The following is a 27,992-nucleotide window of genomic DNA, read 5'->3' on the forward strand; positions in this document are numbered from 1 at the left end:
GCGAGTGTTTTTGCGTTCAAATTTTAAAAAATAAAATAATAATAAGAACATGAGAGAAAATACAAATGAAACAAAATGTGTTTATTAAAATTAATGGTGAGAAAAATACAGCTATCTTAGAACTAAAAAAAAAAACCAAAAAACGAAAGAAATTAAATCATAATGTTTAAAGATTGAGGAAATGTAAGATTCCGCAGAGATCCACTGGCTTAAAGGTAAGGCTTAAAGGTAGGTACCATCCTGCGGACTTAGCCTAGAAATATTGAATTCTCACAAATTAAGTAGCATCCTTAGGTGTAGCAACAGAAGCACTGAGAGATCATTCAGTATTAAATAGTGCGCTTTTCGCATGTTGATTCTGAAAACCTTCCTCCTGTATTACAGTTAAACTGGAGCAGAGCCCTGAGTTCACTGCTTTAAACGCAACTAATAGTCAGGCTTTGAAGTGATTCCTCCCAGGAAGTAAACAAACATCGATATGTCGAACGAAATTTGGCTAAAACACGAATTATTTTGCTTTTCACTCTTTGTAAAAACAGAGATGCAACAGTTTAGAAGCATATTTAAGCAGTCTATTGGCGAAGAATCTCTTCCGAAAACCCTAGATTAAAGTCAAATGAGACTTGACGTGAAAATTTCAGTTCGATTTGACTAATCAAATGCGACATTTCACGTTTAGTTTTACTTGACTTTAACTAGGGGTTTTCGGAATAGAGATTTTTCACCAATAGACTGCTGAAGTATGCTTCTACACTGTTGCATCTCTGTTTTTACAAAAAGTGAGATGAGAGAGAAGCAAAAATCGTATTTTAGCAAAATTATTTCGATTTATAGATGTTTGTTTAAAGCACCTTAAAGAGAAAGGATGCTGCTTCAAACAAGGCGCCTAAAAAGAATGGGATCTTGCTGCTGGCAAAATTTTCTGCTGAATGGTCAAAAATGTGCATGGCTCTAAAAAAATGCACTCATAAATGCCATGGAGAGAATTTTCAATAACCAAATGAAGGGTTCGGGAACAAAGGGTAGTCCTCATTACAACTTTAAAAAGAAAATAAATTTACTTCACAGGATTAAAATATTTTAAAGTACCTACAGAACTTCTTTTTGAGGACACACCGGGGATTTCTCTACTATCAAACCGATGAGAGGGAGGTTTTTTACATTGGCCGAAGAATTTTGATTTTGTGATTTAAAAGGAAAATACCCTCTATTCATGTAGAATACAGGAGAAATCCAATAAAATAGTCTGCCTTTGGGCGACAAGCCTTGAAATATTTGTAAGATAAGCCAAATAAAGAGTTATCGTGTCATGACAGACACCTGCTTTGACTAGCTTGTTTTCAGCGAGTCATGGTCCGGTTCGTAATTAGGATGAGCGGATCTCTTATGGTACGACAGATACTTCTTGTGCTTGTAAGCACGACCGCACAAATCACAGACGCACGGCCTCAAATTAGTGTGCACAGTTTCGTGCTTCTTCAGGTCCCCACTTCTCCTGAAGGCTTTCGGACAAATGGAGCAAGGATACGGTTTTGCTCCCGTGTGGATCCCCATGTGAGTCTCGAGCCTCCCTCTCGTCCGGGCTTTGGCATCACAACCGGGCCAATCACACGAGAAGGGAAAGTAGTCCGTGTGCGACTGCTTATGCTTGTACAGACAGGTCGCGTTCGGAAAGGTTTTGGAGCACACCTTGCAAACCCACGGCCTCTCACCCGTATGTCGACGTCGATGATCTGAAAGGGTACGCCTCGACCCAAAAGCCAGGCCGCAGAAGTCACACTTGTGATCGCGAGCCTTCAGATGGACCACTCTGATATGGCGACGAAGAAGCGGGTCGCGAGTGGTCTGGAACCCGCACTCGTGGCAGACGAAACTCTTGGGCTGGTCATGGAGCACTAAATGACGGATGAACTCCTCTTCTTTCTCGTGGACCCTCGGGCACGAGGGGCACTGCCAATTGGTCTCACCGTTGATCACGACACGACACTCCACGAGCTTGTCTTGATGTTTGGCCCAGTGCTCCGGGAGGACATGCCTCTCTCTGTGACCCAACATATTGCCGCGCGTCGAAAAGACTTTGCCGCACAGATCGCACATCAGGCTCTGGTCCGCGTTGACCCTTTTGAGGCTACTCTCCGTTTTGATCGCCAGTTTTTTGTACCGTCTCGTGAGATGGTTACTCTTGTAGTGTTCCGCCAGTTGGATTTCAGTATCGAACGACTCGGAGCACGACTGACATAGCAGCCTGTGAAAACTCGAAAAGTTTTCTTTCTTCACACCGTGCTCTGCCTTGAGATGCTCGCATATCTTTTCCAGGGAGCCCTGCTCGATCCAACAGACCGTGCAAACGTACTTTTTGACTACTGCTTTCCTTTTCGAAACGAAGACGATCTTGTCGGGATGATTGTCTTTAAGATGGTCCCTGAGAGAATCGGGGGACTCGCAGATGATGCCGCAGAGTTCGCACAGACAGGAGCGTTTCTGCAGGCAGTCCAGCACAGTCCGCTTGGCGAAGAGGTGGTGGATTTTATTGTGTTGACGGAAAGTGGTCTTGTCGTAGAATACTTTCTCGCAAAGGTCGCAAAGGTACTTCGCGGCGAGTTTCTGATACCTGTTATCTTGATCCTGGAGGGCGGTCGGATGCATGCGTTTCAGATGGGAGCGATGCCCCTCGTTACAGGTGAACTGGAGACTGCACGGAACGCAGAACCAAGATTTCGATACCTCCTGCAAAAATCCAGTATTGTCCTTGAGCAAATCATAATGCTCGCGGGCCTGATGGTCGAAGAGTTGATCTTTGTCGGGTGTGAAGAAGTAGCAGAGCGAGCAGACCCATTCTCCATTGCCCAGATCGAAGTAGGGTTTCTCCGGCAATTCTGAAGTTGTTGAGGGAGTGGCTTCGACCATTTCAAATGTTTGGCTGGTATCGGAGGATATGGGCACCAGAGGGGGTAGTTTCTGCGGTAGGGGAGAAACAATTTTCAGCTGCATACTTTGTTGGGTAGGAACTATTTTCAGCGGCACAGTTTGTTGCGTGGAAGCTATGTTCAGCGGCACAATACGAATTTTCGGATTTAGTTGTGACGTCGGGATCTGGTTTGGAATTGGCGCAATTCGCACTTGTTTCGGAACGATTTTTGTTTCTCCTCCTTTCTTCGGCAGAATTTTAAGCGGTGCTTTCTTAGGATTTTTAATTACTACTTTTGGCCTTTTCAACTGCGGTCTGGCTTTATCGATAATGAGGAATAAGGAATTTTGATTGGTGCTGGAGCCATCGCCTTTGCTCAACAATTGTAGCAACCTGAAAGAAGATAAGCGAAAAGGTAAGTAATATAAGTAGACATTGCATTTTTTTCTCCATTAATAAGAGACCCTAGTAGCAATGACCTTTTAAAACATTCTTCAAAAACTCTTAGAAGAATTGTAAAAATTTCCGGGTAGGTACTGGGAAACCCGTTTCGGCTATTTTTTAACTAAAATTTACAAGAAGTAAAATTTAAGGAAAAAAGCGTTTAAAAACGCTTGAAATATCCCTGTAGTTTTTCTTTAAAAAAAAATGTCAAACATTTTTAGCATTCAAAAACTACAATTGATAGGTATCTATTTTAAGGGTTTTGTTAACACTTTTTTAACTTAAATTTTAAGTAAGAAAAAGAAAAAAAAAAAAAACCAAAAAGGGTTCCCTAATTAGAGAATTTTAACAGGTTTCTTAGGAGTTGTCTTTAGGAAATTTAAGAGTTTGTTAAAAAAACATTTCTAGCAGTCGTTGCTACTAGGGTACTAATGACAAAATCCATGTCACAAACAAGCTGTGGGTAAAAGGAAGCAACTGTTCAAATTCATTTTCTGATCTAATTTCTTGCACAATTTGTGTGCTCAGAGATTTCAAAATTTTGAGCTATGAAAATTTGTATGAGTAGCAGATTTCTTATGTACTCAGGAAATGTTTGCATTTTGTTCCTTTAAAGTCACACATAAGAATGGTTTACACATATTTACTTGGTATATCATACAGCTGCAACATTTCCTCATAATCTGTTATTAGCATAGGTAATCCCCTACTAAACGCAGCCCATATTTCAGGAAGGAAAGAGCATTTAAAGTAATTTTCACAAATACATCTACCGACTTTATTGGGCAAGTTTCACCAAATTGTACCTAGATAATAAAATACGTGAATTTAGGCTTGTGATGATACAGATTTCCTGTTAGGTACATTCCATTTTTTTGAAACATGAATCGTCATCATTTTTGTTCCTAAGTTCGTGCGTATCATCAGGACTGCCCTTCGAAAATTTCGCACTTAAAAGTCAAAATTAGTTTATTCAAGTATTACTCATTAAAGTACATTAAAGGAAACTCTACACATCATGGTCAGATACCTAATTTTTTGCGCTTTCGAGAGCTGGCAACGCTGTAATACCTTTAAACAACGCTTTTCTCGGAAAATTGACAGTGTCGCGATGAAAATCAGTGATGGTTAACTTCATCGGCATGATAGACAATGCTGGATTGAAGTTAAAACGTATAAGAAACAAACAAAGCTGCAGTTTCCATGGCATGCAACGGATACTGAACGAATTTCATTATAACGCCTGGCCTGGATGCAACTATACGGGCTTCATGGATTTCCGTGTTGCATACGCACCGCCGTGAAGGCGTTCTGGCTTCTCACACTAACCGCCTCAACAGAGACGGTCAGTAGAACGAGTCAATGAGAGGAGTCATGCGAAGTGTGTAAACATTAAAAACTCATATTGATGTTAACACGGAACGTAGAGGTTTTCGAGGTTTTAGAAAATTCGACTTTCACGTCAGAAAATACCCGTGGCCCCCAGATTCACAAACATCGATCTAACAGGAGCCGAGATAGCATTTTAAGCCACGTCCACATTTTCGAATTTTGAAAATTTGGGTTGAAATTCAAGTCTCCCGTCTAAAAATTGTCATCTGGTACCAGATTACAAAGAAGAATCGATCGAACAAGAGCCGCACGTCGTAGCAGTAGCAGGACTCCACACAGTGGTAAATGATATTAATAATTAAAACGTGTTTATTGACCAGTTATGTTACACACGGCAGTGCGCCTTCATTTTCGTCTGATACTGTGCAACACTTCTGTGGTGAAATAGTTGCTCAGAGCGCCTCGAGCGGTGTCGCTTCGACTTGATGACGAAAGATGACGATTACCGCTGAAAATACACTCTGGCGATTGCGCAGTTTCACATTTTCTCAACACCGATGTTGTGATAAAAAACATTCATACCTCAATTTACGAAGGTGCAAGTTTTTCACTGCCTATTTAATGTGGGTAAATCAAGGTGAACACTTTAAAATCCGCCGTGATTTTTCGGAGATAGGATGAGAAATATTATTTCAATCGTTTCATTCAAAGTTATTAGCAGGCTTTCGTTAAAAAGGGAAAAAGAAGTGCGAGTAGGAACCTTTTAGCGAACAAAAATGAATCCGAAATTTACAGCCCTCAAAGTAACCGGGCCGGAGGAGTTAGGCGCCAATACAAACTGACTGACAATTATTTTATAGTTTTATTATCAGCTCGCTTTTGCGCCCTGATAAAAATTGGCAGTAGAATCTGTGTTCCAAAATACCATAGACCTACAGCCGGCTGTAAGATTCCCAATAGCTTCTACAGCCGGCAACACAATTTCTTATAGCCTTTTATAGCCGATGGCGATTAAGCAACAGCCTGGTGATAAAGTGCATGCTAAACGTTACTAATTCCTGATGCTAGGACTTAGTGAGATTTTGGACTACCGCTCTCTTTTTGGGCCGTAGTATCTTGATTTATTTTGCGAGGGAAGCTCCGTACTTTTGAAGGACGCCTGCCATTCCTAATATGTTGGAGCGCCTTCAATTTCGTATGATACTGTGCAATACCTCTGGTGTGAAATAGTTGCTTCAAGCGCCGTGGCACGCAGCGGCGCGGCAGGCGGGCAGCCAGCTCGAAACGCGCATTGGCGCCTACAAACCTAACAGGGATACTTCACGCGTTGCGCAATGCGTGAAGTATCCCTGTTAGGTTTGTAGGCGCCAGTGCGCCGCCGCTCCGCTTTGTGTTAGGCTCTAATATTTAATCTCGTGGAGTCAGCGTTTTTCAACTCATGACTTTGAAATGTTTGCACACTCTGTATGGATTATTCATATCTCATTGTAATTGATGAAAAAAATATGTAGTAAAGGAAAATACAATGTGCATTTTGTAAATATTAAGGTGGTTTCGTATCAAACTTAATGATTTTCAACGCGCACGAATTTCTACACAATTTCTTATAGCCTTTTATGATCGATGTCGAAAAAGCAACAGCCAGGCGATAAAGTGTAAAGCCCGGTAATAGGAACTATAGCCTGGCTGTATGATTTTTATCGCTTCGTGTAGCCTGGCCATATGATTTTTTCCACTTTCTACAGCCAGCTATATGATTTTCTATCGCCTTCTTCAGTCGGCTATAGAAACTCCTATGGTATTTTGAAACGCAGCTCCTATCGCCAATTTTTACCAGGGCGTCTATAATGTAAATATTATGAACTTTGACTATATTCTTCCGAATGATCCAATGAGAAAATAAGAAAATAAAAACAGGAATAAATGAACAACCAGTTTCAACACCAAATTTTTCTCTTTTGAAATTTTAATGGGAAAATAATTACGCCTTGTGGTACTTAAATTCTCCCTATAAATCTTCTATCAGTCTGAATAAAACTGTAAAGAGACATGAAAAAAACCAAATCATATTAAGAGAGAAAATGAATGCGGAGTAAACAGTTTTGAGGCTAAACTAATGGCACATTTTTCCTAGCAAAAATTTTGAGTCGGGAGAAACAATTTTCTGAATGTATATTTTCTTTAATTTATTGAAAACAGGCATTGAGCTTCCTCTCTCGCAAGCATTACAGAGAAATGTGGCTTAATATCTCTCTTTTTCTTGCTTCGGTTTGGATGTGACTTCATTCCTTCCCGGTATAACTCTGTCCACAAAATGATGGCTGAAGTGCGAAACCACGTATCTTTGTTTGCGACGTTGCAGTCTTCCTATCATACTCTATTTTTGCTCTTGAAAGCTACTCAAAGTAATTTCTTGAAAACTGCTTTGACCTTTCCTTTTTGTTGGCAGAATATTCTGCATAGATTTGAAGCTAAAAAGATACATAGCATACAAGCAATTAAGATACATGAATATGAGAATAGAATAGAATAGAAATTATACTTTAATCTTACCCTCTCAGGTTTATAAAATTACAGAAATTTTATTTTTTAGGTAAAATATATGTATATCATCTTCAGTATTTAAAATTTAAAAGTTTTTGTACACTAACAATCTAAAAATTACAAAAATGCTAGAACGGTGGTTGTACACTTGGAAGCAGATAGATTCATAACTAAAAATTGAATTTAGTCATTGATGATGAAGGAGAAAAACCTGATTGCCACAAATTAAGATACGTGGTTTAGCACTTTGACCATGGATAAGGAAATCTGAGAATGAACTGCTCATTTCGGAAAATGTTTCTTCGAAAATTCCTTACTACGAACAAGGAGTATTTTGTTTTTAATAGATTCTCTCCATCAATAATGGAACACAAGTGTCCTCTGTAATCAATCTGCTTGATAGATCCTTTATATCATCAGTTTCAGTCTAAAAATGTACACCCTCGATACAACTTTGCAAAATTTTCAAATAAGTTTTTTTCCCCCATTTTTTTTTTGGAGAGAACTAAAGAAGTAAGTAACTACACTACTCCAGAAATTTTCAAAAAACATTAATGAAAGAGTAAAAACAATTTACAGAAAATAAGAAAATCTATTGTTTCGTTTTCTCTCAAAGCAAATAAAACGAGAGCGAAGATTAGCAATGTCACGATTAGAAATACGCATTTTTTGACTTTGGCTATCAACATGTTTCTGGACCTCACAATCTTTCCGAACTTTTTCTTGACTCCTGATACCTAGCATGAACAATGCTGACTTCCTATGGATTTTCTGGATCTGAAGAAACCATGCATCAAATTGTTTAGCAGTGGGTCAGTTGCTCTTATCATGAATTTAAACCTTCCTGGCTGAATCATTTCCATTTGACCAAAGGCCGAATCTATGTTGTGACATAAATATTTATGAAGGCTAACTTAAAATGATAGCCAACAAGGAAATAATGATGTAAGACTTGTCTTTAATTTCTCTGTTTTCATTTATTGATAAAAAGATCTAGAGAGAATCCAGGGATGAATCAATGTGAATGATAAAAATAAGAAAAGAACAAAACAAAACAAGAGTTTTTCACACCATTAAATTCACAGATAAACTCCATCGAGAAACTAGGACATAGAAAAGTACTGTACATGAAGAAAAAGTAGAAACATATTTACGAAAAGGTCGTATCCGTAAAATAGCCTTCATTCAAGGATTATTATTCTCGTCGAAAATTGAAAGCTCAATAGAGAATGGTTGAGCATCCACATGTCTGTTTTAAAGCATTCTTGCCCTCTTAGCTTGCAAATAAAAAGTGTGAACTTGGTTGAGTAAATAATGCAATTTTCCTAGCATCATAGGTCCAATGTCTTGTTGCTTGACTCTGAGTCCAAATTGACAGGCAAAGATTTGAGGGAAGAAGAGGATATCTCAATGTTTTCTGGGCAGATGAGTGTTGAAAAAGGCAAGGCTGAAAGTTGGACACATGCCAAAATTTTAAAGGCTGTTGCAAATAAAACGTACAGTTTAGAAGCCTGCGACCTCCTACCATGTTTTGACAAGCTAATTCCAAGAGATTGAAAAAAATGCAAGGTAACTATACTCTTAATCAGCTAAGTGTACTTCAGCAATACAGCAAGTTTGAAAGGTACAGGTGGTAAATCCTTCACTTCATCTACCCTGTCGAGCAATACTGGATCTATTCATATCTATTTCAGTCTTTTGACTCGTGACTCTTTAAAATTATTCCCTATAAAAAATCACTCCTTGATTCAGTTTAGAAGAGAACTGGTCATTGTATTCAGTCATGGTTAAACCATGATTAGCCTTAATGTGAAAACTGAGGTACTTTTGGTGTTTATAAGTTCGGTTACAAATGGAACAAGTGTGAGGCCTGGCATTTGAGTGGACTGTCAGATGCCTTTTGATTGCTCGTTTGTCATGAAACATCCTAGGACAAGACTCATACGGGCACTTGAATGGTTTTTCTCCTGTGTGGCGGCGCATGTGCTCCTTCAGCCGGTACTGAGTTCGGAATCTGCTCGAGCAGTTAGGTTCCGAACAGTGATACGGGAAATAATCAGTATGACTCCTTTTATGGCTATAAACGCAGGTGTGCGACGGGAACCATTTGCCACATATTTTACACTGATAGGGTCGTTCTCCTGTGTGCGTGCGTCGGTGGTCTTCCATGGCCTGCTTTTCTGCAAACGCATGACCACAAATGTCACACTTGAACTCCCGTTTTTTCAAGTGAAAAACATCTACATGACGAGTAAGGCGTGCTTTTGTGAAGAACTGGAAACCGCACAAGTGGCAACAAAATGCTTTGCTTCTTGCGTGTAGTATGAGATGGCGGAAAAACTGATCCTCTTTAGTGATCAATCTTGAGCAGATGTTACAGCGAAAGTTCGGCTCGTTATTGATCATGACTTTGCACGATTGTACGACTGGCTCCAATTTCAAGCGATCCTCCATTGTGATATGTCGGCTTCTGTGTTGCATCAGTTTGTTCCGATGCTTAAAGGTTAGGCCGCAGACATCACAAGTTGCTGGACTGGGCTTTGGAGACTGAGCTCTTGCGCCTGAAGCATCACCAGAGGAGGATCTGGTGGACGCCCTGTGGTGATTATCGACTGTGAAGACATCATTATGTAAAACATTTGCATGAGTGACTAGATCAGTAACCGAGTCAAAGAGACTTTTGCATATACTGCACATCAAAGCCAGGTTCCCTGGAATTTCGTGTTCTTTAACATCATGATCATGTTTGACGTGCTGTTCAGCATCTTCCTCCCTTTGCAGTTCTATCCGGCATATCTGACAAATGATTATTTTTCTGAGAACTTTCGTATTTTCGAAAACGATGATGGACTCAGGGTGCTTGTTCCTTTGATGCCGAAACAAGTCATGACGTCTGGTGAAAGCTGATTCACAGGAACCAATCATACAAGGGTGCCTGGGTTCTGTGCTTTCTCGGACGAAGTCCTCGTCCTGTCCCGGGTGTTCCAGTCGATGGTGCTTGATATACAACTTTCTGCCTTTGCATAAATATGAGCAGATGTTACAGAGGTAAGATCTACATCGTGCTTTGTCTTTATAGGCACCGTCCTCGATACTGAACAAGTCTGCATGAACTTCTTTCAGGTGTTTGACCATTGCCAGCTTGTTTTTCAACTGGACTTGGCATTTGTCACATGTCAGACTGACTTCCTCTCCTTTGGGCGGCTGTTGCTTTGTGCTTGAAGTTTTTGCTTTCTGTTTTTTTGGTTGTGGCTTAGTTGTTCCTTTACCATGTTTTATTCGTTCATGACGAATAGTGTCTCTACTACGGCTATAAGTCTTTGAACAAAAACGACACTTAGATCTATCATTGACAGCTTCTTTTGCATTCGTTTGTTTCGACTTAGCTCTCTTTGATTTCAATGTTTTTGTTTCTTTGGGTAAAGGTTCATCCTTTTCAGCATGACTTAATCCATCATAGATAAAGTCACTGTTCAAGTGACTCGCTTGTTTACGTTTCCTCTTTCCAAGGTCAATCTCCTTCTCTCCTTCAACCAGTTTAGTTTCGGGGATGATAAACAGGAATTCATCATCTTTTTCCTCCTTACTTTTGCTGACTTTGGTTGCTTTTTCGTTAGGTCTCCTTCTTGCCAGTGACCTGGACAGAAAAGAAAATATACTTTTTTCTCAAACGGTAACCAGGAATACTGTAATTTAAATTGTATACAGTTGAAGGTCGGTGAATACAAGTTCAGATCAGGTTAAATATTTTTCAGAGCTGATAACTGGTAGAAGTAATTGAGCCTTGGAAAATAACCCTCCAATTTGAGTTATTGTATTGTGGAAAGCAAAAACTGTATTTTCTGACAATTTGAGGATCTTCCAACTACTATTGAAGATGTCTTTTGCGAAATTCCATCTCATTAAGAGACAATTCAATTGTCTATTTCATAGCACAGAGAGAGCTATCACATAATTGTGTTTGCCAAAAATTTCAGAAGGCAGCACTTTATCTTTGATGATGATATGGAGCTTTGAATCATAGATATTAGAAGTCTGAGTAGAGATACAATCATTGTTTGTAACACAGTGCAATTAATCTGATGAAAACTATCTGTTCTCAGTTGCTGATTAGGAAAAGTGACCTGCATTTTAATCAACAAAAGTCCATCTTCGGTGAGATTTAAGAATTCCTAAAGAAACTTTCAATTCTCTGGTTTCTGGTACATGCTGAACAACAACCAAGGTTACTATCAGTCGCAAGCCCAAAACGTGATTTCACATTACTCTCATAGTAAGGAGCGATTCTTACCATTCTTTAGAGGTTACAGATCTTTCACAGCTTAAACCTTATGAGGACAGAAAACGGCTTTCCATGCTGTTTCAGTTTTCATCTTCGTTACATCTGATTTATTTTCACTTTGACGTAGGGGCTGTCGTACAATTTTTTTTTTTTTAAAATTGACTTTCAGAGAATATGTAAAAAAAGAGATTATTTGCATCTTCTAGTTTTACAATTCACCAAACTTCAGCTGAGAAAATGAATTTCAAAGCCAGCAAAGATCCAACCCTATTCCAAACAGAAAAATATTGCATAAATGGATTTTATGATGCCACGAGAAAAATTGACCTCTGTATATCCTTTCATCCATATTTTTTCACTCACTTACTGGTCACAATTGTGACAAGAGATGATGTATCCTGACCATGCTTGAATTTAACCACTGTTTGAAACTGATATTTTCGCTGGTTTAGAAGAATGAAATCTACTTTCTCATCACAACTCCAACTTTAGGCTTCTTTCATCAGTCAAAAAAGCTGTTTTGAGCTTTTTTAGCCTGAGAAACATACTCCTCACTAAAATTTAAGTGAAAAACCATTAGTTCCAAAGAAAGTCTTGGATCATGCGACAGCCCCATTGCATTACAGGGGCAAGAGATTCTGCACTTCTTAGAAAAAAAGATAGTCAAGTAAGGAGAAAAAAAGAAAGTAGTGAGACATAAACTTACTTTTCTGATGTGACTTCTTTACTGCTTGCCTCGGTAGAATTCATATTGTTTGAGGGGACTTCTTCAACATCGTCCATTGATGGCGACGCCTACAGGAAATTAAAAAAAATACAGTCTCCTTTAGATCTAATGGTAACATGTGGGAACCTAAGGTAGAAAATTTATATTTGAAAATTGTAAGGGATTAAAAAGAAAGGAAAAGAAAAAAAAAAAATGATGAAGAAATTAACTTTGATGACTTCATTAATACCTCTGTAACATAGTGAAACTATTTCTTAGCCTTAAGACTCCGTGTAATTGAGGCACTGGATGCAAAAAGGGCACTTCTCGGTTGCAGTGTTTCAGAGTCTCCTCTAATATTTCATTCGTTGTAGGGAAAATGAATGCATCCATTTCACTAGGAGCTTTACTGAATATTCCTCATGATTTTACAATTTTCGATGAAGAGAATTCTGGAAAAATCACCCATTGAATTCTTCTCCAAGGGATTAATTAGCAACAGAGATTCTGAAACACCGCATCCAAGGAATGCCCTTTTCGCATCCAGTGCCTCATTTTCAACTTAGCATTTGTTCTCTTTGGATCAAATATTTAAGTCATCTCCTTCATTCATTGGTCTCAGTTTTGGATACAATTATTTCCATAAGTTGTATTTAGACATATGTTTTACTGCAGTCTATCTATTAGGTGCGGATTCATTTTAATTTTCCGGTGAATTGTTGAGCAAATGTAAGGTAATCCAGCTTTTAGCACTCCTGTAGAATCATCTCTACCTAACTTCTTGGTTATGGGTGACTAAATGGGTGACTTGGTTATGGGTGCAAGGGGTGACTAAATCAAGAAAATTTTGTATACAGTGCATAACGTAAGCATAACATTCAGTTAACAGCAATGAGCATATAAATGAGATTTCAACAGGAAAAAATACCTCCTCAAGTTTACATCACCTTTTTAGTAGAGCGACTTCTTTAAGCTGAATTTCATTGCTAAATCAAATAATAAGATTTTTCTGGAAACTCTTTGATATACAGCAAAATGAGTTGCGAATGATGTTTCGTTGATTTTTTTTTACCAATGATGAGTGTGACATTAGATTGCATTATCTGGCTATTTTGAGTTTTAAATCGGGCCAATCAGAACTTTGAAAAGCTCTCTCTAGAGACTACATATCTGCCCCAAAAAGTTAAATCCATTAGATCTAATGCTGGTCTGGTCAGACATTTAGGAGCCTTATTCATTCCGTAATATTTACGAGATACTCTTCTACCTTCAGGTAATAATAACTCAATTTTGAAATGCTGTGGACTGAGGACCTAATCCCGATAGACACTCAAAACTGAGAATAAAAACTTACCGGTGGTGAAAAGTCTGGAGAATTTGTTTGTTCTTCAAGTAACGTCTGGAGAATCGAACCTTTTATGTTAGGGCTAGTGGAATCACAGTCGTTCTCTTCTTTCCTTTCGCAACTTTCCGGTGTGACTTTCTCCTATTATGATTGAAAAATTCAATTTTAGATTGAGGGTAAAAAAGCATTACTTGGGAGTTTTAAAATACGTTTAAGAAACAATTGCAGCAAAATTCATATCCTTGGTGACCAAAGACCAGGGAAACTCATTAGAATCTGGTTGGGTAGATAAAAGCCAAATATGGCACTACCCTAAGATTTTGTAAGACCCTTTTCTGCAAAAAAAGTATGACCGCAAGGCTGATAACGCAGCTTTCAGTCCAAATTAAAAATAGCTTGCAGGAAAAAACTCTTGTCATTATAGCAATGCTGATTGAAAGTAGTGATTTAAAAAATAAAAAGTATAAATAAAGATAAATAAGACTCTTTTGTCATTATCAATATTAGATTTGATGCTTTTAAAACAATTAAATTGTGATTTATGGCAAATTCATGGGACCTTTGTAAAATTAAAGGACCGTAATGAAAATATGGCAGTACTATAAGAATTTATAGGATTATAGGACCTGTAGATACCTTAGTAAACTGAACAAGATAGTTCCAAATTGTGAAAAAAGGAAAAAGAAAGTTCTTGAGTTAGAATTCATACTCACATTACTTCGGCCTTCCTTCATATCCTTTAACTGTTTTTCAGCTGTGATGCAGCTCTCAAATAAATCATGCCATGACGTGATGGACGATGCACATTGATAGCACATACTGGATGGCAGTTCATCAGATGGGTCAATCTGAAATATCGAAGGAAACAAAAAATTGAGAACAGACTTCAAAATATGTGGTAGTCCGGAAGAAAAGGGACTCCAGTACACAGAAACTCTAAAGAAAGTTATGTATCGATGCAATTCCAAGTGATCCAAGGACAAGATTTGCCACTATGTTTTGTTGCTGCACAGTCTGCGTCTTTGAGAGGCAATAATTATCATAATGCACAAATTAATGCAAAATACTAATTGACAGCGTATAGTAGCATTAGTACTGAGTAGTACAACATCAAATTTGTGAGGTATCATTGAAAAATTATGTCAAAAACTACTATAGTGGATGTTGCTCAGTGGCTCAATGTGTAAAAGAGAGATAATAACCCTGTATATTTATTACACATTCGGTCAATGAGCCACATCCTTTATAGTGGTAAACTTGAAACTCCGGATACAAAAGACGAATGGATGCGAAAAGCTCTTGGCCTACCTATTTTAAAAACACTCCGTTTCACCCAAATTTTGTACTTCAAGGTGATGACTGTCTATGCTTTATAATGCTTTATACTTAAAATTATCCACTATTTAATAGTCCCTGCAATTTCTTCTCACATGTGAACAAAATGCACTTATTACTTCCCCTCCCTGGCAAGCAAAGTGATCAAAAGCAAACTGCCAGCTGCGCCATTGAGAACGATGAGATTGACACTGATAGTTTTGGAGCTACTTTCTGCGTGCGCAAACAATAAGGAAAAAGTAGCTTTGATACCTTGCGTCCATGTCTGTAAACATGAAGACAAGGTATCAAGGCTTCTTTTATCTTATTATTTTATGATTTATGTAAAATACATAGTGAATGTCTCAGAAATCTTTCAGTTACTGATTTAGTGGTCCTCCATGAATGTATTTAATTTACCTGTTGCAGGCAAATAGTCAAATCAGTCATATTATCAAATGTCTCGGCCAATAGTCAAATGAAGCCATATCTGTAAAAACAGCGGATGTTCGATATCCGCTGTTTTTACAGGACATCCACTGTTTTTACAGATATGGCTTCATTTGAGTATTGGCTGATTGACTATGTTCGATATCCGCTGTTTTTACAGGACATCCACTGTTTTTACAGATATGGCTTCATTTGACTATTGGCCTACATATTTGATAAAATGCCTGATTTGACTATTTGCCAGGGACTTACAAATTAAATACATTCATGGAGGCCCACTAAATCAGTAAATGTAAGATTTCTGAGACATTCATTACATATTTAGGCTTGCGCATGAGGCTGACAATGCATTTTTGTGGACAGAAATGTGTGGTCAGGCTAAAAATCGATGCATATCGCTACATTGTAGGGATCAGCAAGCTGTCCTGCAAGAAAATTGTTGACAGATATTGTTTTCGCTTATTTACTACCGTTGGAATTCTTCACTTGTTTTCCCAGCATGATGACAATAATTACAAGAAAAAATTTTGGCAGATAGCATCTTATGAACTAGAAAAGAATGTGCATTTCTAATTTTCTTCAGAGAATGGCCCTGATGACCCTTTCCAACATTAAAACAAATTTGACTGCTGATAGCCCTGCTGATGCCTTAGTAGCAACGACTCTTAAAAAACTTTCCGATAACTCTAAAAGTTCAAAAAGACAACTCAAAAAAAACTGTTGAAATGTTGGTATTAGGAAACCTTTTATGGCTATTTTTTTAAATGCAATTTACAAGCGGTAAAATTTAAGTAAAACGTGTTAAAAATAACTCTTAAAATATCAACTGAACATTTTCAACACTAAAAATGTTTGAAAAAAATGTTAAAAAATACAGTGATATTTTAGAAGTTTTTTTGACACTTTTTTTTTCTTCAATTTTACTAAGATTTTACTGAGGAAAGTAGCAGACAAGGGTTTCCTAATTACAAACATTTTAATATTTTTTTTGAGAGTTTTTGAAAAATGTTTTAAGGATTATTGCTACAAGGGTGGTTCACAAAAAAATTTTGCCAACTCACTGTCAATGGAAGATATTTTTCTACTCTCAGTTTGAGATCCAATTGAATTCCCTCTCCTTCAAAGATTGGGATGAGGTATTCATTCCGGTTAGCACAAATCCGACAGAGGTGAGAAAAGTCAGGCGGTTCAATCTTCACCGGACTATTTTCCTTCACGGTTGAAACTGAGGGTGAAGAATACCCATGATCTTGCAGCTCCATTGTGTTTCAAGCAATTGTTGCCTTCAACTGAAAAAAAGAAAATTTATTCTTTACATACAAGATAGTGATTAAAGCTTACCACTGGGAGTGTAAGCAATATTTATTTCTACAAGGAGGTAAGAGTCTAAGTACAGCTGAGCTTTTTTAACAGTATCAATATCAATGTTAACATTCTTGCCTTAACTTGCGGCCGACCGCAGACCCGCAAGCCAGATTTGGATCAAAAATTGATTATGACTCCTTTCAATACTGCTGCCACCTAATTGCATAAATTAATTTGCCATTTTATGCAGGTTCAGAGCTAATCAAAGGTTGACACTTGGTTCTACATGTAATGAGCAAGCTCTAAGATACATGTATGATGGACAACAGGCCTCAACAGAAATTACCCAGTGAAAGCGTTGCGAGTTTGACAAGCATTCTTGAATCTCCATTGAGATAACGCTTTTTACTCGGTGACTGTCATGGCGGTTCAATGCTCACCCAACAGCTCAGTACCTTTTGCGGCTGGTGAATGGAGCATTGGGCATTGAAGTGGTAAACAATGTCTTGTGACAGATGTTGGGCCTCAGTTGAACAGCGGGTAACTCCGCGGGAAATTCACCAAAATAATCTCCATTGTCTTTCACGAATGCATGACTACCTGATGCAGTCTCTACAAGAGGTTTTGTTGGCTAAGTTGGCACTTGTTTACATTCTGTTTGCATGTAACAGCGATGCAGTTGTCCAGTGGCAATCAAGGATTGACTGCAAGCAGAGTGCAAACGTTAGTCCTCGATCACTGTTGGACAACTACATCGCAGTTGCTTTCGAACAGGATATAAACAAGTGCTGACTTAGCTGACAATACCCCTGTTCGAGATCACGGCCCTGATACTAGAACTGACTCGAGGTTATGATTCTAGGATTGCAGAGTTAAGAGTCCATGCGAAATGATTCTACGCACTTCTAGACTGTGACAGAAGATCACCTGACATCACTTTTACATGTAAAGTAAATGCATCAAGCGAGATAGCAGATCTTCTGCTGGTGTCTGAAAGTGCATAAACATGTTTGGCATGGACTCGAATGCAGACAGACCCTAACGGTGAGCTTGTAACTTTGCAGTTTGCAGAGCAGCGATTGCTGGTTATCTAAAACAAAAGGTTAGGCGATTGGGCAATTTCTCCGTCTTGTTTGTTCTGGTAAGGAGAAACCTGGACTTTGCCTATCAATTACGCTGATCTAAAGACACAGAAACTGTACAAATTTGTAGTATATTCTGGTTGAAGGTGTAAAAGAGCTTACCATAAATTACTATGGAGAGATGGAAGTTTTAAAGCCGTGGGCACTGGGCAGGCAACCATCACAGAGATAGGCTCTTGGAGATGATACTTGGTTATCAGGGTAAACACAACAAACCAGCACTTTGATACTTTACATACTGACAGGTACGTAGAAAATTTTACCTAGACTTGACACAGATTCTGAGATACGAAAATTGCATACTTTTTCACATTAAGCAGACGAAGAAATGAAAAATTTGAAGTGCAAGTGAAGATAGATAACGCATTGGTGTTGACGACGAAGAGCCTCCACAAGCAGTGCATTCATCACCCAGAGCAGCAACAACCAACAATAACATGTGATGAAAACTTTAAGGTTATGCATCGCATGTTAACCCTAACTTCCCTGATTTGGAGTTTGTTTGGAGTTTCCTTGTTTTTCAATGTGCAAAAGTGCTTCAAAATTAGCAACTAATATGAATTTTTATCTTTAAAGCTCTGTCATTCTTTATTATTGATCACTTTATATTTTGGTTAGTGCGAGAGTCCCTTTCTAAGTACATCAAGTCATGTATTGGCTGTCATCACTTCACGCATTACATTGTGTGCTTTTTACCACTGATAATTTTATGCAGTGAGGTGAAATGAGTTCTCTCTACCTATTTCGCAATTTAAATAGAGGTAAAGTTCCCTGCTCATTTTTGAACAATCATTCAGGTGTATGATTCATTTAAGAGTTAGATGTATGTTTTCTAGTGGTATTGTTATGAGGAGGGTGTTGATTCGATCGACATTAATCGATCGAAAAATGAAAACGTGAAACGATCGATATGAATAGATCGACACTGACTTGATTGACAAATTGTTAAAAATCCGGTGTCAATTCGATCGACATGAATCGATCGAAAAATGAAAACATGAATCGATCGACACCGATTCGATCGACAGTTAATTTAAAAACACCTGTGTCAATTCGATCGACATGAATGGATTGAAAAATGAAAACGTGAATCGATGTACACCGATTTGATTGATAAAATTCGGTCGACTCAAGGATTTGTCGATCGCCTCACAGGTTTGTCGATCGACTCACGGATTTTTCGATCCATTCACGGATTTGATGATCGATTCACGGGTTTGTCGATCCACTCACGGGTTTGTCGATCCATTCACGGGTTTGTCGGTTGATTCACGGTTGTCGATCGAATCAGTGTCGATCGATTCACGTTTTCATTTTTCGATTCATTCATGTCAATCGAATCGATACGGGTGTCTTTAAATTAACTGTTGATTGAATCGGAGTCGATCGAATCATGTCGATTGATTCCCATTTTCATTTTTCGATCGAATCCATACCCTCCTGTTATAATTGCATCTTTGGCATTATTTTTAGCTAATAGAACCGACCAATTTTGAACTGATCGCCATTGCCTCTAGCAAGGTAGAATTTTGAACTGAGGTTGAAGTCTCAAGTCCTCTGTATTATATGCCACTATGAAGTTGGAGCTTATGAAAGGTAGAACTTGTGTCAGACACCTAAGTCATCAGTTGTTTCCCCTCCATTCGCAAGTGACTATGCTGCCGCCATCTAATAGTCATCAAGGATTGACCAAATGCAAGGACGAAACCATGCTGCTTTCATGAGCAGGTACCAAAAACCAACATCCCCCTCTGATGTTTAATTATTTTGAAGCAGCTTCAGAGTGAAGCAAATGCTCTGTAAGTAATCTTGTATACTAACACCCCTTCCCACTCAAATATTCTTTATTTTAAATTTTTGCCTATCATTTTTTTTTTTCAGGCTGACTCACAAGAAAGTGACCATGATAGGGTGCAGATTTTTCCCCAAAATCAAAAGGCTGACCACAGTAGCCTTTTCAAGTGGGCCTGAAAAGTTACCGAGCAAATTTGTAATAGAGGATCTGAATCTGTACCACAAAAAGAACATTCAGAAATATGAAAAAAAGGCTGATCAATGTACTCCTCAGTTTTTGGAACGAATGAAAAAACGCTACTCTTTAAAGGCACAAGAACGCATCGATTTCAGTTCTTTAGCTGAACAGTACCCTAAAGTTCCTGCCATTGTGGAATATACCTCAAAGGAACTAAAAATCCCCCCAAAGCACATTATGTCAGCTTTACAGGAGGCGCCTGAACTTGCAGATATTGCTCCTGCCAAGTGGGCCACCTGTTTTGGACATTTAACCCAATACGGGTTTGCCAAGCAAGGTTTGTAGATACTTAACCAAGTTCTTGTCATTAAAAAATGTTTAATTGTGATGGAAATCATTTTGACCCATCATGAAGTAATAATAGGAATATCAGAGATCATTTAAAATTATTATTATTTTTTTTTTTACTTTTCTCAAGTATCTTTGCTTGATGCATCATCTAGTAGATTATGCTGCGTTCAAGAGTTTAAATTTTTTTTTTTTATTTTTCTCTTATTTATTTCATTCAGAGTTTTTCTCTTAATAATATTTTATGAAAGTGATTTATTTTGAATTTCACAGCGTCATGTACACTAAATAGACAATTAAATCTCTGGAAGGCTTGACCGTTTGTTTGAAGGATATTGAAATTAAATCTAATTGTTTCTCTTAGGTATTTAAAAAGTTTCCACACTTTTTCAAAGGACAATGTGAAACTACCCATTGGCAAGATTTTTTTGGTCAAATTAGATCAGTCCCATGGGTACAGCCTCTTAATATGGTTTGAAAAACTGCAGTGGGTACTAAACAACACTTGCAATCCAAAACACTGCGCACTATATTCTCTCTTTGAAATTTCATAAGGAAAATGAATAAAGCAACGAACAGTCTGAAAATCAACCGTTAAACAAGATATAAGAGTTTATAATAAATATTGGTTGAATGGCAAAAGTTCAAATGACGTCATTGGTATCATCTAACTTCCATTTGAGCTGTGATATAAACACGCATTAATATTTCATTCAGGGTTTGGTTTCTTGGTGTGTGAATTAAAATATTTTGAAGAGAAAATGTGCAACGTTTTACCACTGTTTCTAGTGGCCCATTCATAGCCCACCTTATATGCAAAGACTTAATTGGACTTATTTCTATCAAATGGAACTACGAGGTCTGTTAGATTAGAAACCGGATTTTGGTCATAACTACCCCACAATGCGTCCTAATTACGTTTTCTTGAGTTTTTCTGATAGCTGAAAATATATTTAAGAACGCTACGTTCACAAATTTGAAAAATCCTAATTAGCTTCGTTGGCATGTGGCCTGAAATAAGGCAACCTCAAGGGTGTTTTGCGATTTTTATGTTTGACCGAACTTGTCTCTCTTTTTTCGGTCTTGCACTACATTTTTCAAACCACAAGGACGATTGGAGTTTCGTTTCCATATCGTAACCGTACACTAAAGTATTGTCACCGAAAATTACTCTATCCAAAAATGTAGGATCATTGTTGGAACGTTCAAGCAGCTAAAGGGAAATTGACATTTAGTTGGATTTTCGTTAAACGGACAACAATCAAGGGGCAAGTGTACCTGAAACTCGATGGTGTCTACATATTCCATCAAAATTGTATGTACAGAGCCTTCAGAAATATTACTCTGTTCAACAAACTCGAAACGACCATTTTCGAGCACTTTTGCCCGCACTTCCTCCACGTGACAAATGTCAGTTGCCGTTGAGGGTCGATTCCTATGCTCCTCATCTTCGACGAACTCCTGACCCGTTTTGAATCGTTTAACCCACTCAAAACAGTAGGAACATCTCATACAATGATCTTGGTAAACTTTACTTAGCATACCAAAAGTTTCGGTACGAGGTATACTTACCGAGTTTTAAACAAAATTTAATGTTGAATCTTTGCTCTATCAGTGATCGCATGATGAAAATCGCAAAACGCACCTGACTTACTCGTATTCAAGATGACACAGAAAAAACACTGATCAAAATAAACAAAATCTGTGAACGTAGTGTTCTTAATTATATTTCCAGCTATCAGGATAGCTCAAGAAAACCTAATTCGGACGCATTGTGGGCTAGTTATGACCAAAATCCGGTTTCTAATCGAACAGACCTCGTATGTGCATCAAGACATGAGCCCTGAGACCCATAAGAATACATACATACCAGGGCTCACATCATGATGCTCATAGTTCCGTTTGACAGAAATGCGTTCAATTAAATATGCAGCCGAGGCTGCCTCTTTAAAAAACAGAATCAAGGCATCAAGCTCCGTTTGATTATCAGATCAAATACAAATATCATTCAAACATTCAAGAACTTCATGTCTATGAATTTTTGTGAAATTCGGAGAGAATGAAAAATTCAAGAGTGGAACAATGATTCCCAAAAAATAGACAAAAAATATTTACTAATAAATTTACGTGGGTCTATGCTATTTATTTATTTTTACTTTTGGTACATGAGCCGTGTACATGACTTTAATACAGGTCACATGCTAGATAGTTACATGATAATAGTAGATACATGATGCAAATAGTAGATACAAGACTAGAGGTTGATGAGTACTTTCTCAAAGTACGGGGCATTTGCTGCTGAAAAGTTTTTGAGTGAAGTCAGGAACCTAGCAATGTTTCCTACTTTAAACAAATCTTTTAAATTTCTGGGCAGTGACTTGAAGAATTATGCTGCAGCAATTTTAACATTGTTCCTTGACTTCTTCAGCCTCTGTCTGGGACTACATTAAAATCATGCCAGCTATTACAAGCGTGAGAAGGGGTTAAGTCGCCAGACTGTATTAGGTTGTTATAGATAGAAAATTTTGAACATTCATAGGTATGCAATGAGGGCAGAATTGGACCGCGTTAAACAGAAAGGAACCAAGCCACATCAGCTATTGCCAAATTTAACAGGGGAATTTGATTTTTTACGAGAGAACGTTTGTGCGGATTCCTTTGAAAATTTTAAGGAATTTGCTTTGTATTATGGAGAAAATTCATAGAAATTTTCACGAAAATCCGCACAACCGTTTTCACGTAAAAAATTAAATTGCCCGATTAAATTTGGCAATAACTGATGTGGCTTGGTTCCTTTCTGTTTAATGCGGTCCAATTAGAAGTTGGTGCCTCTACAAAAATTTCTTTAACTTAGTGGTCATATGGCAGTTTGAAAATTATTCTAATGAGTTTTTTTGTTCTATGAAAATTTTGGGGAACTTCTTTCCTTGTACATAGAAATGGGCTTCTCGACAAGATTCAAATTTAAACATTATGATGTACTTTTGCCCATTTAAATTTCAGGTAGAGCATGATTTGTTCAACAAAAATTATTGTAAAGAGAACACGTATTTTTCATCGGAATTCATTGAAAGAAAACCCTAACCAAGATATCATCGTTTTTCAATACAGAAATTCAAGCTCTCTGCTCATTACAAGAACCATAGCTAATCTGCTTGAATTCATTCGCACACTGAACGTTAATAAATCAGTCTCTGCGATACAGAATTGCGATTTAAAATATGCAAAACCTCAATCTCGAGGCTTCAGCTCACAATCAGCTGTTACATGTTGTCAATACTTTGAACAACACGGTTCAGGGAAGGAACACTGCTCCATTAAGAAGTTAGCTAAAACCATTGAGAGCAGGAAATTAAAATTTTTCTGCATAACCATTGCTAGATAAAAACATGAATATTTTGTTTGGGAGTTAATTTTAGTAATTTTTCTTGCACAAATTTTGCTCAATGAGAAACTTGGAAAAGGAAACATAGGTACATCGAAATGCTTAAATTTGTACCTTACCTAGTGGTCCATTTTCAGATGTTTTCTTTTTCACAGGTAAAACAGTAACAGGTACTTGTACTTACAAAGTCTCTCTATAATCAATTATGGGAAAAGGGACCATTGGGAAGTGGAACAATTTTTAGGAGAGCAAATTTTGTTAAGTTGGATTATATCGAGTTTTGATGAAAAAATGCACCTAGTAGAAGAACACAGATCAAGTTGTGGGACATTTAGGTCATTTTTCTGCCAACATCAGTCGTAGAGGTGCATTTGATTTTCATTATTTTGACCTGGAAAAATGATAGATCAAAACTTGACACAGCTTTTCCTCACAATTTCAAGTAAGTTTTGAAATTGTGAGGAAAATTTGCTTCTATAATTTTGCTTCTTTTTTTTTTTTGTTGCAAAGTGTCTACGACACTCTTCTGAGCAATGATACCATATTTTCCAACATAAGTTTTTCGGCACCAAGGTTCTAATGTTTTGAATACCAACCACACTCCTTTTTTCTCTATTTTCAGGCATACTAAAAATGGTCACAGATTACCCAGGTCTCCTTCTATTTGAAGAAAAAGAACTAGAAGACTCAATGTACAATTGGATGAGAATCCAGTTTGGAGAGTCAAGACTACTGCCTCTGCTGGTGAATAACCCCATGTTCCTTGCTCTTGGGGAACAAGACATCGACGATCGGATCCCACCGCTAAGAGAATACCTAGAAGGCAGAAGGAGTCGACTAGCCAAATTGCTTATGAACTCTCCGCAAGTCATGTTCAAGAAGTGGGAAGATGTGAAGATTATAATGGATTACTTGGTTGAGCCGATGCGGATTCCGAAGTCCCAGATTGCGAGGTCTGGTGTTTTCAGGTAGTTGCTTTCTGTATTTCTCCTCTTTTTCTGTATGATCATCCATAGGAAAAGAGACCTTGGCTCAGTGCTGAAGAATTAAAAATTTAAGCCCTAAAACCATTGTTAAGAGCAAAGTTTTATACTTCTCATCGATTGACGGCAAAAAAATTCTCTAGTACCAAATTAGGACAGTTTATGGTTTGAACATAAACATAAAGACGGAGCGCTAAAAGCAAAAAATGAAGCTACTTTTCAACCACCTCTAGGTACTATTGGCTAGAGGATTGGCAGCAAAATCGGGACAAGTTTGAAATTAAAATGTAGGGCGGGAACTGAATAGAATTGCGTAAAAAAAAGTATTCAAGGTTGATTTTTGCCCAAATTCACTCACCCACATATATTTATTAGGTCTAGGTTATTTTTGGTTCGTCATCGACCAATTAATTTCATTTGGGAGTAAGAATAATCTTAGGCTGTAACGGCCTGTTTGAACCGGCAGGACCACCATGAGCAGAAGAAAAACTAACTTTATCTGAGGTCCTTGCTTGTTACCGAGCCAAAATAGGTGTATCATACCAAGTCACCGTCCCAATTTCCTTAATATATTCGTTTTAGGCATTTAAAACACGTTTAGAAAAAGAAATATGGAAAAATCAAGAGGACAAGTTCAAATGAAATTTACGTGTCCCGCCCTTCGGATTCCGATGCTCATTTACACACTCACACAAGCGCCCAGCGCCAAATCTGGCTTCACTTTTTCCCTGTGCTTTTATATACGAGCACTCCATCTTTATGTCTTTGGGTTTGAAATACTGTAGACGTCAATCTATGGACAACCAATTTGAAGTGTTCATCCAGAATGTCCAAGGCCAAAAAGTTTCATAGAAAGGACTCTCTTTTAGCTACAAGGAGCTTCTAAGGGGGCTTTAGTGAAATTTGAATTCTCTGTGTTCAATTTGCTATCTGTCCCTCCTACTTTGCTCAACCCAAAATAACTGAGAAAAAAGCCTGGTACAGGTGGTCTGGGACATCTCTACGTACTAACGTCAATGAGGGTTTAGGAAAAAGGCCCAAAATGTGAGTGTAAGAGGGCAAGAATGGTTTGAAAACGAGTTAGTTCCTCAGATCATGTGCTATGTACCCATAGACGTTTCTTGGGTCTTGGAAAAACATTGACTTCAGGCAGCATTGAAAATAGAGGAATTCATTCGCATTCCTACCAGAGTATCTCCAAGGAGACCAAAAGGAAAATTTACAACGTCATCGTGAAGAGTATCGTAACTTACGGGAGTGAGGTCTGGCAACTTAAGAAAAGAACTGAAGACATGCTTAGGGCAACCGAGATGGACTTTTGGCGAAGGTCTGCTGGGATATCGAGAAGAGAGCGTATCCGCAATGAAAGGGTACGCGAGATAATGGGTGTGGAAAAGGACATCGTGCACGATATCAGGTCCAAGCAGTTGGTCTGGTATGGACATGTGCGAAGGATGGCAGATGATCGGTTGCCCAAGCAGGTCTTCGATTGGGTTCCTCCCGGAAGGCGACGGCGTGGACGTCCTGTGAAAGGTTGGCGACAAGGGGTGGAGGAGGAGATCAGAAGGTGCCAATTGCCTGATGATCTCTGGGAGGATAGGGGGCAATGGCGATTGGGCGTCGCAGAGCGCGAGGCGGCGCTATAATCGCGACTTTATGTATGTATGCATTCGCATTCCTCTCTTTTTAATTTGTCGAGGTCAAGAAAATTTTCACACTCTGCCATTACTTTGTGTTCTCTGTAAGAGAAATAGGTATCAAATCGTTTGAAAACCTAATGCCAGTTTACTATCTCCAAGACCAAGCTTTTCAAGATACTTCTGAGTTCTTTCTTGAGAAGAAGCACATAAATTTACTTTTAATAACTACATTTAATTAAAATTTATTTTATAAATTTTAATTTTGTACTCTTGACTAATTAATAGTCATAAAATTATAAAGGAGCTACCATCTCTGTTTCAAGAGTGCCAAAATTTTGTGTTGTTGAATATGAAATTCTGCTGGGTCAGCTCATCAAATTTGATTAACTGTGTTTATATTGTAGCTTTCTCCAGAACGTAGCATGTTAGTTGCTTTGGGCTTCCTTTTCCGCCCAGTGAGTTGATAAATGGTCGCCAGACAAGTTTGTTGATTTTTGTTTGACAAGTGTCTTTCAACTTATCAGGTGAAAGAAGAAACCTAGAACAGAGTGAGGTATTTGCTCCTGCAGGCGGTGTTTCAGCCTGGTAGGCTACCTCAGGTATCTTTTCAATGTACATCACAGTGGCTGTTCAGCTTCTGTAGCCGCTCTCTTTAGCTCCAAGTTTTTTCATTATCTATTATAATTCTGCATAATTCTCATTTCATTTTTGAGCATCGCCCTAAAATCATTACTAATACCAATTTTTGCTTTGTTTCAGGTATAATTTGTTCCATTTGCGCTGCCGGTTTTTGTTCTTGTACAAAACAGGCGTTTATATCATTACGAAGTACAATGCAGATCCACTTGAAACACCGAAGCACCCACAGCTTACCGATATTGTTGACACTCATGAGCAAAAGTTTGTGTATAAAATTGCAGGGCTGAGTCTTATTGAATATGAGGTCTTTAAGGAGATGATGTATGCACATGAAATCTATGATGATAGGGACTTTTTGAAACCAAAAGATACTTATGGGTTGGTTAATCCTTCTTTAAGTGTTAATGATCAAATTCCTGTTAGCGCAAGGATGCAAAAGAAAAGGCCCAAACCCGAACCCCCTATTGTCGACTCATTTTAGACCAAAATATTGTTCGTAAGTTGTGCTTTCACCAGAATACTTCATGACCGAGAATAAGGAAAAACATTTTCAGCGAATTACGAAGTGCAGCATAAGATTTTCAGTTTGATGGAAGTTGTTTAGACTTCAAAGAATTTCAACCCTTTATCCCTCCCAAAAGAACTGGCTCCTTTTCTTGCATTTTTTTAATCAGGGGTCAAAATGTTTTGATTAATTTAGAAAGTAATTCATATTTTTCAAGCATTAATTAACATATTTTATCAAAGTACATGTAATATCTAAATTTGATAAAATTTTGTCAGAGCCCCTCTCTTTATTAGCAGATGTTTTATGTTGATGCAATGTATTGAAGCCTTTGTGAGACTACTTTTTTTTTTTTTAAATATCAATTGTCCCTGTGACTGTAAATAAATTGTTACTGAATTTTTACTTTTAAACGTAGAAAGTTTGATTTCCTTTTTTTTTCGCGTATGAATAATGGCCAAAGTGCAGAACCATGTATCTTAATTGCGGTGTCTCAAAATTTCCACCCCTATTTTATTATTTTGAAGAGAAACAAGCCAACTTTACAGGTTGAAATTTATGCAAAATACCTGCCAGAGGAGAAGAAAAAGCAAGGAAGTTTTTAAAAAATTACGTTCAAGGGTTTTCCAAAGGAAGAGTTTCAAATATGGCAGGAAGTATGCAACGTCGCAAATGAAAATACGTGGTTTCGCACTGCGACCATCGTTTTACTTCGTAAATTACAGATGTCTCCAGAAATATTTCCAAT

At 37.9% G+C, this 27,992-nt stretch overlaps 2 protein-coding genes across 3 annotated transcripts; one reads left to right on the top strand and one right to left on the bottom strand.

Annotated features, from left to right (window-relative positions):
• Window positions 1-60: 60 nt before the first annotated feature.
• LOC109043298 (uncharacterized) lies at window positions 61-18,153 on the bottom strand. Of its 2 annotated transcripts, none has more exons than XM_019060466.2 (6): window positions 17,875-18,153; window positions 16,387-16,614; window positions 14,275-14,409; window positions 13,571-13,702; window positions 12,217-12,305; window positions 61-3,301 (listed from the first exon to the last, which is right to left on the bottom strand). In XM_019060466.2, the coding sequence occupies exons 2-6, from the start codon at window positions 16,585-16,587 to the stop codon at window positions 1,330-1,332; spliced, it is 2,529 nt and encodes an 842-aa protein (XP_018916011.2). In that variant the 5' UTR covers window positions 16,588-16,614; window positions 17,875-18,153; the 3' UTR covers window positions 61-1,329. The 2 variants fall into 2 exon arrangements, with proteins under 2 accessions (XP_018916011.2, XP_018916012.2); XM_019060467.2 differs by lacking the exon at window positions 61-3,301 and adding an exon at window positions 8,286-10,865 and having other exon boundaries at window positions 17,875-18,152.
• Window positions 18,154-18,259: 106 nt separating this feature from the next.
• Window positions 18,260-27,657, top strand: LOC109043334 (transcription termination factor 4, mitochondrial). The gene is made up of 4 exons (XM_019060530.2): window positions 18,260-18,533; window positions 19,654-20,081; window positions 24,100-24,445; window positions 26,860-27,657. Exons 2-4 carry the CDS (start codon window positions 19,676-19,678, stop codon window positions 27,218-27,220), a joined length of 1,113 nt encoding a protein of 370 aa, XP_018916075.2. The 5' UTR covers window positions 18,260-18,533; window positions 19,654-19,675; the 3' UTR covers window positions 27,221-27,657.
• The last annotated feature ends 335 nt before the right edge of the window (window positions 27,658-27,992 follow it).

Source organism: Bemisia tabaci, chromosome 3 (assembly GCF_918797505.1).
Source record: "Bemisia tabaci chromosome 3, PGI_BMITA_v3".
Taxonomy (NCBI): Eukaryota; Metazoa; Arthropoda; class Insecta; order Hemiptera; family Aleyrodidae; genus Bemisia; species Bemisia tabaci.

Coding starts and splice junctions, on each gene's coding strand:
- LOC109043334 (XM_019060530.2), top strand. CDS start 19,676: ATGATAGGGTGCAGATTTTTCCCCAAAATCAAAAGGCTGACCACAGTA. Junction 20,082..24,099: donor ATACGGGTTTGCCAAGCAAG/GTTTGTAGATAC, acceptor CTCTATTTTCAG/GCATACTAAAAATGGTCACA. Junction 24,446..26,859: donor GCGAGGTCTGGTGTTTTCAG/GTAGTTGCTTTC, acceptor GCTTTGTTTCAG/GTATAATTTGTTCCATTTGC.
- LOC109043298 (XM_019060466.2), bottom strand. CDS start 16,587: ATGGAGCTGCAAGATCATGGGTATTCTTCACCCTCAGTTTCAACCGTG. Junction 13,703..14,274: donor TGAAGGAAGGCCGAAGTAAT/GTGAGTATGAAT, acceptor CAATCATAATAG/GAGAAAGTCACACCGGAAAG. Junction 3,302..12,216: donor AAAGAAGTCACATCAGAAAA/GTAAGTTTATGT, acceptor ATCTTCTTTCAG/GTTGCTACAATTGTTGAGCA.